Below are 19,160 nucleotides of genomic sequence, written 5' to 3'. Positions count from 1 at the left end.
CTACGTCCATCCCATGGGGAATGGGAGCAAAAACAAAAGTGTTGCGTTTATATTTTTGTTGAGTGTATATATACATATACATATACACACACACATAGATACATATATATATATACATATACATATATATATATACACACATATATACACATATATATATATACATACATATATACACACACATATATACACACACATATACACACACACATATATACATGTATATACATATATATACATACATATATACATATACATACATACACATATATATACACATACACACACACATATATATACATACATACATATACACACCAAATAAGAACAGAAGTTGCCTCATGGTTGCTCCTTCAAGGTCATATTCCTCCTTCAACCTCAAGTCTTTGTTTTCTCTTTCTTGTAGATGCTATCGGTTCTTTTGCAATCCAGAATTAAAACTATGATTAACCCATGATCATCCATTTAATATTCTTTTTAAAAACAGTTTCAACTGAATCTTGATACAATTTGCACATTACTTATTAATCTTTCCAGATTTCAAAGGCCAGTAGTGCCTGCACTGTGGGGCCACTCATGGAAGTTTTTCTATCATGGGGATGGTAAATTGGTGCCCCCTGGTGGTGACAGTTTGTTTTTAATGGACATTAGCAACATGGTCATGGTTTGCAGGGTCTGTTGGTTTCTGGTTGAGTCCCGTCTTGGGCAGGTTCTTAGCTCATGTCAGGGACTCCGACCCATCTGGGACTTCTCTCTTTCTGCATCAGTGCATTCGGATCATGACTCTGTCTCAGTTTGAAGAAGTCACTTGCGTGAGTGATGAAACATTAGTCCCAATGAAAATGCTACGTACAGAATAAACATTTAGGGATTTCTTTGCTTGGATGATTGTGCATAAAGACACCTTTATCTGATATTCAACATCGTTTCATTCATTAATCTGAACCTTAAGACTGAACATATATACATATATATTCATTCACACACACAAACACGTATTTTTTTGAGGGTCATGTAATTACAATAATAATTAGACACAAAAGCAAAAGTGACAGGAGGCAACACAGAAAAAGAATTTTTATTCACGAACTGTTTTTACAAGCAGTCCTAAACTTCCTACCTGTCTCAAAAACAAAATAATCATTGAAATAAAATAAATTTTATAATAATCAATGAATATTATCAATTATATATCAGTATTATGACCTTAATTTCAATAGCCCAAAGCCAGTAGTATTTGTGTTTGTCTGTGGCATCTGGAAAACAAAACAAACAAAGAGGAGAGTTTCTGACAGGCGGACACTGGAGGATTCTACAGTGAGCACTCGGCCGAGAGCTCGTCGGCGTGGAGGAGAGACAGCGCGAGAGAGCTCACCACACACGCAATAAATATCAAAGAGCAAAGAGTCCGGCATTGAAACAAAGATCATCATCTGAAACTCGCAGGTACAATATCTCTAATAAGTCTTTATGTGCAAGATTCGAGCTGAAGTCTTCACCACGAACAGTTATACTCACATCAAACCCCGACCTCCCTTCAACAAATCCATTTTGTTTTCTACATTACATCTTTTAAATAGACCTAGAGCATTTTGTCATTTCATATACACATATATATTTATATATACTTTGATTTTTTCCTTTTTCCTATACGCCATCCTTTTTAAATTGCCTTATACTGAGCGTGTCTGAGCAGAAAATTTGTGAGACGTCCAAATAAAAAGTCTACTGCTGAACATACAAAGCAATACCAAGGCTCACGTCCACTCTCTCTCTCTCTCTCACACACACACACACACACACACACACACTCACTCACATGACGTACACACAGTGTGAGGAAAACGTTCAGGAACGAGTATGCAGAGCTAGATGGTGTGAGTCTCAATGGCATCGTGGTGTGCAAGCCAGTCCGCGCACACACACCTACGGAAAAATGTTTGGTCACAGTTTTGTACCCTTCAGAGATTCCACCAAAACTCCCACATCAATGTTGTGTTTGTGAGAGTGTGTGTGTGCGCGTGTGACTGTACCAGACCTGGTAGTGAGAGGTGTGAAAAGTTGAGAAAAGGAGGCTTCCACTCGATCAGCAACAGTTATTTGGCACATTTAACATCTATTAAGTAACACATCGGGATAAAAAGGTGCAACAACAGAAATTTCAATAAAAACCATTTTGGTTTACAAAAATAAAAGACACCTGGAGAGGTGACACATTTTCTCTCTAAGACGATAACATCTGCCCCTGACTGGTAAAGGCTCCAAAGAAAAAGAATCACAGAGCACCCTAAACAAACCCCTTTTCCAACTCAAGTCACACATCACAGCTCTGGAAATGCATGGACATCACAGATGAAGACACTGTACTGGATGGAAAAGAAAACCCCTGAAGTAAACCGCTTTCTCTCCTCTGCTGCACACTACTCTGGACTGCCACTGCCTTCGCCTTGAACCCTGGTGAGGTTCCCCACCAAACTGTAAAAAGTCCAATAATTTAGACAAACCCATACACCTCATCTGAACTGTGTCACATTCAGGAAAAAACTCATAACACAGTGAGAAGACAGACGAAAAGTCCACCCTGAAACACTGCAGTAGGTCCGCAGACAATGCTCGTGGACATAGCTTTCTTTAAGCTCAGCTATGGTCCTACTTGAGGAACGTAGACAGATGGCAGTGAGGGGGATCAGAACACTGTACTGGCTACAGACTGAGCATATATTTAAAGAGCAGTGAATTGGCTCACTTGTTGTGCTCATCCGTGTCCTCTGACGTGATGGATCTGATGTAGTGCAGCAGCTCTCTGACAGCAGACACATTTGGCCCAAATCCGGGCTGCTTCTAGGACTAAGGGCTCAGTCACAGCACCGGCGGTGGCTGTACGGCCCAGCTGTGGGCAAAATGCCACGAGCCAGGCTGGCCATGAGCAGAGTTTTGACCAAAGGCCATGACAAACTTCACATCGGGCCCACCTGTAGCTGAGACTGAATGTGAGAAAACTGAGGGCCGCCGCACTTCGGCTAAGTGTTCAGTGCAGTCCAGACTGAGCCTGTAGACTCATCATCGTGTGGAGTTTCTCAAAGACAAATGCGTTTGCATTCCCTGGGTGTAACCTCAACATGAGGCCTGGTGGTAAATCTGACAGGAGCCTGCTCAGGCTCAGAGCAGGCTCAGTACTTTACTGCACATCTAAAGAAAATAAGTCACAGATCATTCTGTTCTCGTTTATTCTGAACCTGCATTTATCTGCTCTCTGGAGAAATGTAGGCTAACACCAACTGGATAAAATGTGAACATTTCAACCACTTAAAAACCAAAAAAAGAAAAAGAAAAAAAAAAAGAGCCTGAAATAGCATGAACATGAAAGCTCATATAGAAGATCTATGCATCTAACTGGGGTATTTGAGGGTGGATTTTTCCTTTAATCAGCTTCAGCTTATTGTCTTCATCCTCCTCCCTACACACAGTCTGCCCACAACAGCTGACTGCTCCAAGCTGTTGCCCTGCATGGACAATGTGTGAGCGGGAACAGACTGCTGATTCTTGTGCTTTGCCTGGGAACAGGTTCTTACATTCTGATGTACTCATACTGGCACAGTCCAACTGAGGTAATGCAGCTCTGTAGCTCTTTCAGAGCCCTTCTCTTGCCACCTCTGAAAGACCCCACACCAACAAAATCCTGTAAAGGCAGACAGAGGAGTTGCGATAAAGCTAACACACTGAAGTAAAACAGCGGTGCGCAGACAAAAGGGTGCTTATATTGTCTTTATAGTCTTTGCCTCCCTCCTGCTCCTCTATAGTTACAGTGTTGTCCATGGTTACCAGTACATGTACACCAATCTTCATGGCTACCATAGCAACCAGCTGCTGTTTGTCAGCCAATGGAATCTCAGTCTCTGTGGTGACTAGAGCCAATGTGAAGCTTCCTGTACCTGCGCTGGAATGATCAACAGCCTTCCACACATACACTGTGAGGGTCCGGGAGGTTGGGATGGCGCGCCATCTGCCAGCAGAGCGGATCCTCCTGGGCGCTCAGGTGACTCAAGTAAAATATTAATGTTGGCACTTTTTGCACTTCAGTAACAGTGGGAGGAATGTTTCAGAGGGATGGATGAGGACAACCAGCCTTTGTTTTCTACATTCTGTGGTAGCCTGGTCTCTTCTGGACCTGAGCATCAGCTCTGTGGAGGAGTCCATCAGGCTGCTGAGAGCACACAGAGTGGGAGGACACTTCCTGATTAATGTGATTTCAACAGCGAGGTGTGTGGTGTGGGAGGTGGTTGAGGAGGGGCAAACAGAGAGAGGAGCAGCCGTTAGTCCTTGTGAAGTTCATGCGGGGATTCTTCAAATGTCCAATGGTTCAAAATCCTTTCTTCCTCTTACTGACTGGCAGGGTCCCAGAACACACACACATTTACCCCCCCCCCAAAAAAAAAAAAAAATCAAAAAAAAAAATCACTATATCACTCTTGATTGGTCGTCATTGTGTGCGCGCCATCAGCACCACGCGCACGCACACACACACACACACACACACACACACACACACACACACACACACACACACACACACACACTGAGGTGATGTAGGCAGGTGTCTTGCAGCTGATGAGGGGGTGGGAGGTGGGATGCAGTGTGTGTGTGTGTGTGTGTGTGTGTGTGTGTGTCTGTCAATGTGAGTGCATGTGTTTTTATGTATATGCGTGCTCTTGTGTATTCACAGGCCATTGCTATTGCGGTGTGTGAGGGGGGGCTTGGAAAGCTCCACTACTCCAGCACGGCCTTTCCCGATGACTTTAGGAGCGCGACGCAGAAGTTTCTGGGCCTCCGTGAACGCCTCAGTCAGCTCTTTCTTCCACTGCACAAACTCTGGGTCACTCTGCGCACATACACAAAAAAAAAAAAAAAAGACATCAGCTTGTTTCATTCATCTCCTCTACAGCACTAAAGCATACAACAGCCAGAGGACGTACTTCACACTGCAGCACAAACTGTTTCCCTCCTTTGATGCGCAGCAGGATACACTTCTTGTCTTTAATCTGCGTTTCTTCCACGGTTACGATCTGCTCCATCGTCAGCAGGTTTTGCTGCAAAGATAATTGAGTGATCACAAAGTGTTCAGATGGATTTCACCAACAAGACTTCTGGCTCTGGCTCACAGCTGCTGCAGAGATGTACACCTTACCCCTACAGCACTAAAAAGCACTGGCACAGAGGATTTCAGGGAGTGTTAGGACAGTCACGGAGGAACTCATGAAGAAGAGTAATGGAGAATTTAGACTTATGTGTTAAATTTCTGCTGTAGCTACGCTGGTACTGCAAACCCTTCTGAAACCCTACTACACGTCGATGCATCACAGCCGCAGCTGGTGTGACTGCCCTGTTCTGTGCCATGGAGTAGGGCTGGGTATTGTCACTGATTTCTATAATCAATTCGATTCCGAAGGTCCTGATTCGATTCGATTCAATTCAATTTTGATTCACACAGTCAGAAATACTATAATTCTGATCATTTATCGGTGATCACTACATATCCATATTTTTATATCTATGCATAAAAACAAAGCTGACACTTGTGAGACTTCATCAGAGTGTAAGCTTCACAGCAGATGTCTCTGTGCCAAACTAAATGAGGATAAAACGCACAATGGTAGACTGGTGCGTAATAAGTAAGTGAATAATGCAGAAAACTGAGATTTGAAATGTAAGTATACTTGAGGGGGGGGCTGTGCATGGTGGAAACAAAGCGGCAAAAGTAAGAGGGAATTCATGACGATGTTTATCACATGTGAAGCATAGTTTGGATATATTTATATATTTATGTTTAAAAATCAATTCAGGATTTACTGAATCGATATTGCGTTATTCAAGCTAAAATTAATTTGAATTGGAATTTTTTTTTTTCTAAATCCACACCTACCATCAAGTCCTCCTAAGCATTACGAATTACTTTTCCCCCACAATTTTTAAGTGAGGCAACGAACAACAGTCTCAATGCAAGGACTCACAAATGTCAGCAGATTCCTGGAGGGAGACCACTGCAACTACCAAAATGGGTGTGTTGGATAAACATGTTCGCCTCAAAAAACCCTCAGCATAACAAATAGAGAGCATCCAGGAGGGGAAAAGTCCCAGGATCATATGTGTTTCTACCAGGTGGCTCTGTGTATAAAACACCGAGATATGACCACATGGTAATTAACATGTAAAACACACCAGTGTAAGCACAAATAGTGTGTGTGTGGTTTTTTTTTGTTTGTTTGTTTATTTTAAAGTCTCTCAGATAGAGCCTAGCTGGGTTTTCCCTTTAGTTTTGATGAAAGTATAGTTCAGTGCACACATTACACTTACACACAAGTAAGCAGTGTACTTCATGGAAACACTAACACAATCAAGACCGTGCAAGTGCTCCTTCACTTGTGTTGTTAGGCTAATAGCTGCAGTCTGAGATGGTCTGAGGCCTGCAGTGAGCTTTGTTGTCAGACGGTGGCAGCGAGCTACTCTTGCTTGTGCTGTTGGTGGTTCGTCGGCCGCGGAGGAGAGCAAACATACAAAGAGCTGAAGTGAATTTGAGTGTTAAACACTGCAGCCACACTCTGTGCATTTAATGCTTTATGTTCTGATCTTTACGTTTTTTCAAATTTTCTTCTTATTCTCCTGTTCCCAGTGACCTCTCCTGTTGCTCCCTGCCCACTTGTAAACCAATCAACACCGAGCAGACATTTCCATAATCTGCTTCCAGTGACGTGCAGTCCAGACTGTGGAGAAATGCATGGGAGCAGGTTTGGGGTGGGTGGTCCACCTAGAATTGTGCACGTGATCGGACACGTCGATCTAGTTTTATGGTACTGCAAACAAAGAGTAAAAACTGAAGTTGACTGACTACCAAATTTCAAGCGGGGAGGCAGACTACAACTCTAAACAGCAGGGGTGCTGAGGACACAGCAGGGACCTGAGCCTGGTGGTAACACTCACCCAGTCTCTCTGCTTTTTCAGAGGTTTCAGCCACCTCTCCTTCAGAGTGGAATGAGCACAGACAGACAGACACACTGACCAAATGATGAACAAGCCGAAAGCCCTCAGCCCATGATAGGCGGTCACATGACGTACAAACGTGCAGTGAATTTAAAGTGTATGCTGTGAGGCAGACTCACCCGAGTGTCGCCCTCTCCTCTCCACTCCACACGGTTGGGGAACAGATAGAAGTATCGGCGCTGCCACTGAGTGAGGAACGGGTTCCCGAGCTTCAGCATGTAGCCATGCATAATGCAGTCCTTCCCCAAGGCATAGTCTGCACAAAGGGACACACAGTCAGGAGGTGTACTGACAGGATATCTGTACTGGGCTGTGTGCGGATTTGGCCGTTATCATCATTACCCTCCTCGTGGCCCAGCTGCTTGTTCTTAGCCCTCTTGCGGGCCTCATTCTTATCGGTGTCCAAGTTGACAGCTTCGTAGACAGTCTCTGCCACCTCCTGCTGCCAGCGCTCTGAGATGACCAGAGGAAAGTTCTTGTAGAGCTCCTGGTCACTGTCCAGCAGCTAAGTCACACACGCAGGCACAAACACAGACAGAGTGCAGCATGTTTAGTTATACATATGCTTATACCAAGACGTAGAGCCTAAGTGACAAATTCCTACAGCGGCCTTGAGGTGCAAAACATCGAATCAAAAAAAATATAAGACTTCAGTTTTTGTTTGATGATGTTTGGAGCTGATGTTAAAATGTGCCTTTATGATTTCAGCCTTTTGTCAAGTTGAGTTGAAGGCATTCAATAGTAAAGTTGCCTTTATTTTTGGCCCTCTAGCAAGGCTGAGCCAGTCATCCATATGTAGCAATAATACACAATTCCTGTCTGCTCCTCTTAAAACTGCAGCTACAGTCCGTTCGTGATCAGAATCCTTTAATAATCCCTAAGGAAATTATGTGGTTACAGTTGCGCCAAGAGAATAGCAGTAACAGACTGAGCTAAATTAAATAATATAATATGTTGCAAAGTTTACAAAATATAAGAAATAGCTCTAATATAAGTACAAATGATGGCGCCTGGTTAAGTTTGCACAACAGCAGCAATACAAATGACGAGTTTTAGGCTTCTACTCATGTTTACATGAACTGCAGCCATCTTGGGCTGTGAGGTCAATTCTTCTCTGACTCTCCAAGTTGGAAATCTACTCCGGATTTCAGACTTTCCTCTTCGAATGGAAGAGCAGCACAGAAAGAGGAAATGACACTGACCTGTCACCAGAGACAGACCCGACCGTGTGAAACATCCACTCACAGGAAAAAACAATGAACCAAACACTGGCCCTAAATGCTGCTGCCTTTTCTGACATTGTGCTGTGTTTTACAGCACATGGTCACCGTAAGCTAAGCCCTATTCTGTCTCAGAGTATTGTGCTTTAAATCTTTCCTCCTGCTCTTAGGGAAATCTGAGGCCTAGCTTTCTGTCTGGGGACAAAAAAAATAAATAAAAATCAGCTTTCCAAAATGCTTAAACAGTCCTTTAAATAGTCTAGTTCACTGTTCTTTGCAACAACATCTGGAAACATTACATCATCGATAGTAAAATATTCCACCTATTGCCACATGTCCAATGCCAAACAGGTGTCTTAAATCTGCTGGGATCTGACATTTTCTTCTTTGTTTTTTTACTAAAATGAAGTCTTTAGAAATGGATTTCTTACTTATCTACATTCTGCTGGCAGATCATTTGATACACAGCCAATACTAAGCAGTCTAATATAAATGGCCTGCAATAAATCCTACCATGTCGGAGATCCTGGAGGCTTAAGTCTGTACAACTGTATTGTGTTACAGAATATCTCTAACCTATTTAAATCAATCATACTGCAGTAATCTATCTGCTCACACCAGGGTGGACTGGGGCTACACACCTTCCTTGGTGTGTTAATGCTCCAACCTTTACTATCTGGCAGTTGTTTTGAATATTAGTCTATTGTGGCTCCTAAGCTTTGGAATAATCTTCCTCTTCACATTAGGCAATCTACATCAGTGCTGGTTTATAAATCCAGATTGAAAACGCATTTTTATTCACTGGCTTTTGATTCAGTGGTTGACTGACTTGTATTTACTTATATTTGATTGTTTTCGCTATGTTTATTATTTTATCGTATTTATTATTCTTATGGTATCTATCGTGTTTCTATTGTTCAGCACTTTGGTCAGCCTTGTGTGTTTTTAAAGTGCTATATAAATAAACGATGATGATGATGATGATGATTAGTCCCCCGTTAAAGACCAACTCCATCTGGGAAATGCAAACAAACGCTCCTGTGTTTCATTTCTGTGCGCTGGAGCAACAGAGAACAAATAAATGTTAACTGCAGCAACATTAATGTTAATGAAAGAGGAAACTGCTGCTGCAGAGCAACCAGGAGACTGGTGCTAATGTTATACAGCAGCTTTCTATGAACCCTTTCTACAAACTCACTTTCTCTATGTGCTTTCTTCCACCACAGTCTGAAATCATGGTTGAGAGATCACTGAACATCTTTTTCACCTTCCACTCCTGAGATACGGTGATGAATTATGGCTAGAAACATGCTTTTGCACAACATGACATCACACTCTAAGTTGACACACACTCAACACAAAATATAATGACTTGGACATTTGTGGAAAAAAGCGATAATTAATGTGCTTGTTAAGTAAGATTCCCCTTGACCTTTAACTCTGGCGCACAAAAATCTAATTAGTTCATGTCCAAGTTACCACCAGTCTATGCTTATTTAAGTATGCTTTAATAAGTATACTTAAATAAGCCTGCATAAGATGGAGTATTCTAAGCCTGCATGTTTAAAAACCTGCAGCTGCAAGCAGGCTGGCGTGTCTGACACAAATCAGGAAGCAGAGATGCCACTGAGCTGTATCAAGTGGCTAATTTATTTAAACCTCTCGGGCTGCAGCCCTGCTGTGAACATGCACTACAGCTCTTGGGAATTTCATTTCCTGGAAAAATATTTAGTAATTTTAGTAAGAAGTTTCATTCTGATCAGCTCTTCTTTGCCCTGGTGAACTTTCCACGTTACAGAAAAATACAGCTGCTGTCTGACTCTCTCTGCACCACACTTTGTATGACTAGAAACCAGCACATCGCTGAACACAGCAGCCCACTGCACACATGGTGTCACATCTCTGGTAATCTAACATGAAGGGAATTGAAACATAAACATCATGGGACAAAGAACATCTAATGTCTGTGAGATTATGGTTAAAAGCCTACCTAGCTTAACAAATAAAGCCGTGTTTTCCACAGATTTATTACATGTCTGTGTGTTAAAGGAAGAACATGTGTGCGAAATTTATAAGGCACTCCTCTGCCAACATTTTAATAAACAAGTACATGTGACAAACAGCAGTCATTGTTTGGTTCTGCTGTTTGGGTGCACTGGCAGAACGTTTTCATTGCAGAACGAGGACTACTGTCACAAAATGTAATCTAACAAAGTAAAGCTGAAGCTGCTCTGAGTACAGGGTGTAACATGTAACGTGTGGATGGCTGGTAAACTGTGACTGCACTTTAAGAACAGCAGCAAGTGGATTATCCACTAATAACGCAATTACTGAAATGGGGAAAAAAACAAAATAAAAGCCAGTGGGTAGGACACAGTGAAGCTGTCTGATTTCTCAGACTTCTTATATGATTTAGTGCTCAGCTCAGATAAAATAATTATTGTGGGTGATTTTAACATCCATGTAGATGCTAAAAATGACATCCTCAACATGGCATTTAATCTGTTATTAGACTCAATTGGCTTCTCTCAAAATGTAAAAGAACCCACCCACCACTTTAATCACACTCTAGATCTTGTTTTAACATATGGCATAGAAACTGAACATTTAACAGTGTTTCCTGAAAACCCTCTCCCGTCTGATCATTTCCAAAAAACATTTAGACTTACAATAATCGATTACACAGCAGTGTGGAGTAGATTTCATCACAGTAAATGTCTTTCTGAAAGACCTACCTAAGTTTAAGAATATAATTCATGTGCTGTTATCATCTTCAATGCCCTGTACCAGCACAGAGCAGAGCAGCTATCTGAACACTACTCCGACAGAGGTCGATTATCTTGTTAATAATTTTACCTCCTCACTATATGAGTGAGTATGGCACTGGATACTGTAGCTCCTGTGAAAAATAGAGCCTCAAATCAGAAGTACTTGACTCCCTGGGATAACACTCAAACATTCACCCTAAAAGCAGATAACTCGTAAGCTGGAGAGGAAATGCCCTATCACAAATTTAGAAGATCATAATTTAACCTGGAAAAATAGTTTTCTGCTTTATAAAAAAAGAAGAAAAAAAAGAAGAAAAAAAAGTGAAGCTAGAACATCTTACTATTGAACACTAGGGCTGCTCGATTATGGCAAAAATAATAATCACGATTATTTTCACTGAAATTGAGATCTCGATTATTTGACGATATTTATTTAACAATAACAATGTATTGAATAATGACTTTAAAGATTGTCATAAAATAGTGTGCAAATACTGATAACAGTGCAAATGTTTGCAATATAAAAAATAAATGAAAAATGTAAACATCTGTTTAGTGAACTTTGCAGTGTTGCTCTGTGGTGCAGCTACGACACCGTAGCAAAGTTTACACACTATGTCTACTTGATCCACGTCTGACTCCTCGAACCCATAATGTTTCCACACCATTGAAGGGTTTTTTTTTTTACCTCTCTTTTCAACCAACGGCAGTCACTCTCCTCTCCAAATAACTTCTGCTTAGCTTTCCGAGCTTCCCTCGGGTCCATCTTTTAAACCTGAAGATGCTTCTAAACTGCGGATTTTAAATGTGTGTTTGGAAACCATCAAAGGTTGGATGGCCGACAATTTCCTCCAACTAAATGAAAATAAAACTGAAGTCCTGTTATGTGCTCCAGACAGACATGTACCCAGCATAATGAATGCTCTTGGTCCCCTTTCAACGTTTGTGAAACCATCTATCAGGAACCTAGGGATAACCTTCGATCCTGCTCTTACATTGGATACTCACGTCAAATCTCTGGTTCGGTCTTGCTTTTATCATTTAAGAAATATTTCTAAATTGAGCCCCATAATAGCTCATACTGAACTGGAGATTGTCATTCATGCTTTTATTTCATCACGACTGGACTATTGCAATTCACTGTTTACATGTCTAAACAAGAGTTCCCTGGAGCGTCTGCAGACTGTCCAAAATGCTGCAGCAAGGCTTCTGACGAAAACATCGAAATACTCACATATAACACCGCTGCTTATACAGTTACACTGGCTCCCTGTCGAATTCAGAGTCCACTTTAAGATTCTGGTTCTCACATTTAAGGCTCTTCAAGAACAAGCACCATCATACATCATTGAACTCTTACAGCCCTATGCCCCTAGTAGGTCTCTGAGGTCTTGTGGTCAGGGCCTACTTGTTATTAAGTATACGAGACTGAAAACTAGGGGTGATCGAGCTTTTGCTACTGTGGCCGCCAGACTGTGGAATTCTCTTCCTCAGAACTTAAGATCTGCTGATTCACTGATTACTTTTAAAAAACAGCTAAAAACACATCTTTTTAAAATTGCATTTTGTTAACTTTTGATTGTACTTCGTCTTTTTAATCTGTGTCTATACCTTGTAAAGCACTTTGTGATCCCTTATCTAGAAATGTGCTATATAAATAAAATTTTACTTTACTTACTTACTTAACTCTTAATCAGCGGTCCCCAACCCCCGGGCCTCGGACCGTTACCGGTCCGTGAGTCGTTTGGTACCGGGCCGCGAGAGTTGAGGCTCAGGTGTAAAATGTATGGTTTTCAGGGTTTTTATCGGTTTTCAGCGTTATTTTGTTATCGTTTACTCAGCTTTCCTTGGTCTTTTCACGTGTGTTATGAATAAATTTTCTTTTTTTCGGTACCAGTACTAGTTTTATTTTGTTGTATTTATCCGCGACACCTTAAAGGCCGGTCCATGAAAATATTGTCGGGCATAAACCGGTCCGTGGCGCAAAAAAGGTTGGGGACCACTGCTCTCCGTGTTGCCAACTCCTCAGTAAGGAAAATCGCTATTGGCTGTCCTAAAAGTCGCTAGAAGTCGCCAAATGACGTCATCGCCTAATTTGTATAATTGGTCATGCTAATGTAATTGTAACCTACGTTGTTGGAGAGAGAAATAACATCGTGGAAGAGACATAAAGTGAGTGAAAAACGTCCTAAATGCAGTTAGAATTTATTTAGAACTACAAATTAAATTTCTTTTAGCAATTATTGTTTTTTAATGTCACAGTTCCAACCCTGCTCCTTTATCCGGGCCTGGACTGGCAAAAGTGACCCGAAATTGGCGCTCTGGTGGAGTTACTTTGTGTGTGAGAGTGTTTGTTTATAAGTAGTTTTAAACCTTGTGATCCACAAAACAGCATAACAGTAAAAGAAGAATTGACTGCGTTACAGTCAGTGCGGGAGCAGCGGCTTCACTCATGCGCGATTCATTTGCCCTTTGGACGCATAGGTGTGAACATCTCCTGCCCTGATAACAGCGGGGGAGGACTATCCTCCGCCTGGGAGAGCTTTGGCACGGGTGAGGTGCCCACGGCAGCACCCGCTGCTTGTTGAGAGTAAGAGCGATACGCGTTTTCACGTCAAAAAGTCGTCATAAATAAGTCTCCAATAATACCAGAAAAAGTCGCCAGATTTGTCGCTAGTCGCTTTTTAGAAAAAAAAAGTCGCTAAGGGGGTCTGAAAACTCGCTAAATATAGCGACAAAGTCGCTAAGTTGGCAACACTGGCTGTTCTTAATTGTTGTGAAACGTGTTCGAAATGCAGAGAGGTGTGCTGGATTTGCCACACGGAGCAGCGCGAGAGTAAAGCACGAGGGAGGGGCTAATAATCGGCTCAGTCATTTTTAATGATCGTTGAAAGCCCAGATCGTAATCGTGATTAAAATTCGATTAATTGAGCAGCCCTATTGAACACTGAAGAAAATAAGAACAACCCCAGGTTTCTCTTCAGCACTGTAGCCGGGCTGGCAAAAAGTCAGAGCACTGTTGAGCCAACCATCCCTGTAACGTTAACTAGCTTCCCTCAGGCATTATCATCAGAAGGCATAGCATACATATTCACTGCTATGAAGATAACACCCAACTTTATCCATCCATTAAGAAAGATAACACACACCAATTAGTTAAACTGCAGAAATGTCTTAAAGACATAAATACCTGGACGACCTCTAATTTTCTGCTTCTATATTCCAATAAAACTGAGGTTACTGTACTCAGCCCTAAAATTCCTGGAAATATGGTATCTAACCAGATTCTTACTCTGATGGCATTACCTTGGCCTCCAGTAACACTGTGAGGAACCTTGGAATCATTTTTGACCAGGATATGTCCTTCAGTGCACATATAAAGCAAATATATAGGACTGCTTTTCTTTCATTTCAAGTTCAAGTTCAAGTTCAACTTTATTGTCACTTCAACCATATACAGTTTAAAAATACACAGTGAGGCGAAACAACGTTCCTCCAGGAACCAAGGTGCTACAAGACAAGACCAATTAGAAATTGCGCAACATCTCTACAATTAGAAATATCCTGTCACGCTGAAAAACTAGTTCATGCATTTATTACTTCTAGGCTGGACGACTGTAATTCGTTATTATCAGGATGTCCTAAAAACTCCCTGAGAAGCACTTCACTCTCGCACTGCAGGCTTACTTGTGGTTCCTAGAGTATTTAAAAGTAGAATTGGAGGCAGACCCTTCAGTTTCCAGGTCCTTCTTCTATGGAACCAGCTTCCAGTTTCGATTTGGGAGACAGACACTATCTCTGCTTTTAGGATTAGGCATAAAAACTTCCTTTTGGCTGGATTAGGTGACCCTTAAACTTCCCTTTGTTATGCTGCAATAAGTGTAGGCTGCTGGGGAATTCCCATGGTGCATTGAGTATTTCCTCTTCAGTCACCTTTCTCACTCACTCATGTGTTAATAGACCCCTCTGCATAGAATCATTACTTGTTATTAATCTCTGTCTTCCTTCTCTCTCCCCAACCGGTTGAGCAGATGGCCGCCCCTCCCTCAGCCTAGTTCTGCTGGAGATTTCTTCCTGTTAAAAGTTTTTCCTTCACACTGTTGCAAAAGTGCTTGTTCATATGGAGTCATATAATTGTTGGGTTTTTCTCTGTATGTATTATTGTAGGGTCTACCTTACAATATTAAACACCTTGAGGTGACTGTTGTTGTGGTTTGGTGCTATATAAATAAAACTAAATTGAATTAAAATAAACAGAGGAGATGGAAGTGTAAGATTGTTTTACCTTGATGCCCTTGGTGTCCTCTTCATCAAAAGATCCAATGTCAAAAGCATCTGCAGCATTCACCTCTCCCCTTGGAGGGATTAAAGGAGGAGAGTACTGGACAGAGGAAGAGGGGGAGAACAGACACATGGATTTCAGAAGATGAGGCAAAACGTGTAACAAGTGAGAGGACGATAAAAGCAAAACAGGAGTGTTAGCAAAGCAACAGTCCTGTAGTAGTTCTTCCCTCAAGGTAACCATAGCAACAGTAATTGGCATGGACTAATGTAGTCCAATTCAGAGTTAGTCAGTTAGTTAGCCTCCATTAGTTTACCTGATTGGAGGCAAAACTCCAAGATTTTATGTGGCTTTCAGTTTGAATGATATATTAACCCTAACAAAGACTCTGCTCTTTGACCCTAAGTCAAAGGGTCACTAAGGCTAAGGTCACACTGCAGGTCTTAATGCTCAATTCCAATTTTTTGATCAAATCCACTTTTTTTTTTTGGTCTGGTTGTTCACACTGATTTGAAAGCCTACCCACTGAAGTTAGCACTGCCTGCTAACTGCTAACTCCTAAGTAAACATTGGCCCAGCAATGGATGCCAATAAGTCGTAGTTTTTTAGTGAACTGGATGGCAAAAGCAGAGCAACAATTAATGTGGCCAGTTATAGTATGTGAACTGGGGGCAAAAACAGATAAGTTTGTGGCCTTGGAGACAATATGACTCGTCAACAGGTGAGGCGAGTAAAACCTGCTGTAAGGCTGTGAATGAAATAATTACTGTAGAGATGTGAGGCTGATAGACAGAAACAGACGTCACAGACTCATTACTATGGCAAGAATCAGCTAGAGTCTAGCTGATTCTTGCCATAGTAATGAGTCTGTGACGTCTGTTTGTGAGGTTTTTCAAAAGCAGAAGAGTCTAGCTGCTAGACTCTTCTGCTGTTGAAGAACCTCACAAAACTCAGTAATTTATCACATGAATAGTTGTGCCTCATCTGATACTGAGTATCAGTATCAGACTTGTGGATATAATGTCATATTCAAAGTGGGCTCAACTTGTCAGTTTTTTTTTCTTTGCTAATCATGACAGCAACAATTATAAATGTACATAACCAGCAGCTACTGCAGCTTTTGTCAGCATAGCTCTGAAGACCTGCTGATGACCTCTCCTGCATTATAATAGTATAGATCAGAGTTGGATACCTTGTGATCGCTGTCTGATCAAACACTGTACATTAATTAGCTTCATCATGGAAACCAGACTTATAAGCTTCCAGGCAAGAAATCCTGAGAGAACAAAGAATAAAGCAGATTCACAACAGAAGTGAACCTCACTTACCTTCTGGAGGTAAACTTGCTGCCAGTCAATGCCTTTGAAAAACTGATGCTCCTTCACCTCAGAGGCTCTGCGTGCACACACACACACACACACACACACACACACACACACGCACACACACACACAAAACAGTGTTATTTCTCATATCCACACTAGGTGGCACTGTTTGCCATAATACAGCCCTCTGACAAACGCACACAATTCTGCCATTTAACCCCAAGCAGACAAAGATCCATCCCTTGGCTTTAATTATAAGCTGATGCAAAATGACAGCAATGATCAAATTAGTTATGAACTCAGCTTCTATTAGTCCACTTCATGTCCACCACCATTTGTCTCCAGCGGACTGCAAACTACACCACCCAGTGTTATCAGACTTAATGAGCACATTTAGCAAAATTTGTCTAACTGATGTATTCATCTGCATGCCTGTGTATGTAAACACTGATACATGACAGAGGTTAATGTGAAATTTAGCCTGTGTGTACTTGTGGGGACCAACAGTCACTTATGGGGACAAAGTGCCCATCCCCATGTGTCTGAAGGCCTTTTTGAGGCTCAAAATGTGGTTTTAGTTACAATTAGTTTATGGTTAGGTTTAGGCATTCATTTTTATTGGCTAGGGTAAGCGGCATTATGTCAATTAGGTTACGCTCACACTGCAGATCTTAATGCTCAATTCTGATTTTTTGATCAAATCCAATTTTTTTGTCTGCTTGTTCACACTACAAATGAAATGTGACAGCAAACGCGCTCTAGTGTGAACCCTCAAAGCGGCTCGTATGTGCAAAAGAAGACGTCACACACTAAAACATCAGATATGTATCGGATTCAGTACCACATACAAAAGTGACCCAGGTCGGATTTGAAAATATCGGATTTGTGCTGTTCACACTGTCATACCATGATCGGATATGGGTCAAAAAAGTTGGATTTGATGTGCTTTCGCCTGCAGTGTGAACGTACCCTTAGAGGTCCTCACTAAAATATGAAAATAAGTGTGTGCGGTGCGTGCATATCATACCCACGGCCCTGGCAGCCGAGCCTCTTGGATACATCTCTCTGCAGCAGCCCCTCCAGAAGATCTTTGAGCTCTGCAGTGAAAGAGTCTGGCAGCTCCACATTCTGCGGGTGTAACAGAGAGGAAGGAAAGAAGGAAGGGAGGAAGGAAGGGAAGAGGAGGGAATGAGAGTGAGATGTTTGAACTGAGTAGTGAACTTTGCAGTGAACACTTTGCTTAAAAATAAAATAACATCCAAACTCCTCTGATTACAGACAGGCTTAGATAGCTGATAGAAAAGCAACAAACTCAGGGCCAGCACCTCTGCATCTATGGAGGACAGAGTACGTGTAGATAGAATGGTCAGAGTAATTGGTACAGCCAATACATATCAATAAGGCATTATGAAAAAAGTACAACTTACTGAAGCAGTACCTTTTCACCTCACTGATCTTACTGATGTAATATTTTTATGTCACGTTTGCACTGACTACATGTTCAGCTGATGACCTGATAAAGAGGTGAAAGAGTTCTTAAGGTTTCTTTGAAAAGAGTAAATAAAAATGGAATAAGTGTATATACCATTACAGCTGAGGCCACTAAAAACAAAAGTTAAACACCAGTCACCAAAGTAACGGCTGTTATGGTCCACCTTCACAAACTTTTCAACAACAACAACAAAAAAAACCCAAAAAAAACCAAAAAACAATCTAGGCAGTAGGAGTATACTCAGTAGTGACCCCCCGAGGCTGGGTCTGCTCCCAGAAACAAAGAAGCCTTTTTTGTGTGCAGGGCAAATGTGTTAACAACTAGATCAGCAATTATACAGCTGTGGTCAGAAGTTTGCATGTACTCATCATGATCACGACTCCATTCTCTCACATCTTTTAATACGTGCTGCTGATAATTCTGCAGTATCTTAACTACGTGTACATCTGCACTGGTTGTGTCAATTTGGTTAAACTATGTATGGGTGGATGACTGGACGTGTAAAGCGCTTTGGGGTCCTTAGGGACTAGAAAAGCGCTATACAAATACAGAACATTTACCAATTAAAATCACCAAAAATGAACTTTCAGAACTTTAGGCAGTTACAGTTGTTAGAAGAGTTCAGTAAAACAAACTAATGAAATGATGTGAATACTAAAAGGCTTTTCCTACATTCACAATATTTGTAATAGCTGTATCAGTTGATGTTTAACACCAGACAAAGTTCAGCTTGAAATGAAACCTGCAGACGAGTTAGTGTCTTTTGCTCCAAGAATCTCTTCCAACTAGCTTTTGGGACTCTACACATGAAACGCGTCCCTGCAGGTTCTGCCCCCAAAAAGGTGAAAAAACGGAGCCGAGCAGCATCCAGAAAGTGTGGCATGCGGTTATACCTCACTTTTTCTCCCCACAGTATAGCACAGCCTTCCCTTAAAAGCAAACTCAAATTTGAAGTTTTATTTTTAACCACCCTTCATTTTCCTCTAAAAGTCTGGAAAGCTCAATGACTCAAGTGTCCTTCTTCTTCTTCTAGTCTCA

At 41.5% G+C, this 19,160-nt stretch overlaps 1 protein-coding gene across 2 annotated transcripts in view; it reads right to left on the bottom strand.

Annotated features, from left to right (window-relative positions):
- Positions 1–1,064: 1,064 nt before the first annotated feature.
- Positions 1,065–19,160, bottom strand: part of grk3 (G protein-coupled receptor kinase 3) — a 74,213-nt gene continuing 56,117 nt past the window's right edge. Inside the window, exons 15-22 of one of the 2 annotated variants that reach the window (XM_085280627.1) lie at positions 17,658–17,758; positions 16,634–16,700; positions 15,309–15,404; positions 7,378–7,540; positions 7,155–7,291; positions 6,976–7,014; positions 4,974–5,087; positions 1,065–4,879 (exon numbers count right to left, since the gene is read on the bottom strand). In XM_085280627.1, coding sequence (XP_085136753.1) covers positions 4,718–4,879; positions 4,974–5,087; positions 6,976–7,014; positions 7,155–7,291; positions 7,378–7,540; positions 15,309–15,404; positions 16,634–16,700; positions 17,658–17,758 — 879 coding nt within the window. In that variant the 3' untranslated portion in view covers positions 1,065–4,717. The remainder of the gene's footprint in view (positions 4,880–4,973; positions 5,088–6,975; positions 7,015–7,154; positions 7,292–7,377; positions 7,541–15,308; positions 15,405–16,633; positions 16,701–17,657; positions 17,759–19,160) is intronic. The other variant, XM_085280628.1, reaches the window with a different exon arrangement.

The sequence above is a fragment of the Mchenga conophoros genome, linkage group LG7, assembly GCF_057382185.1.
Source record: "Mchenga conophoros isolate Kocher_MC1m ecotype Shallow Benthic linkage group LG7, M_conophoros_male_GT1.1, whole genome shotgun sequence".
NCBI classification, from domain to species: Eukaryota; Metazoa; Chordata; class Actinopteri; order Cichliformes; family Cichlidae; genus Mchenga; species Mchenga conophoros.
This window is presented reverse-complemented; position numbering and strand designations above follow the sequence as displayed.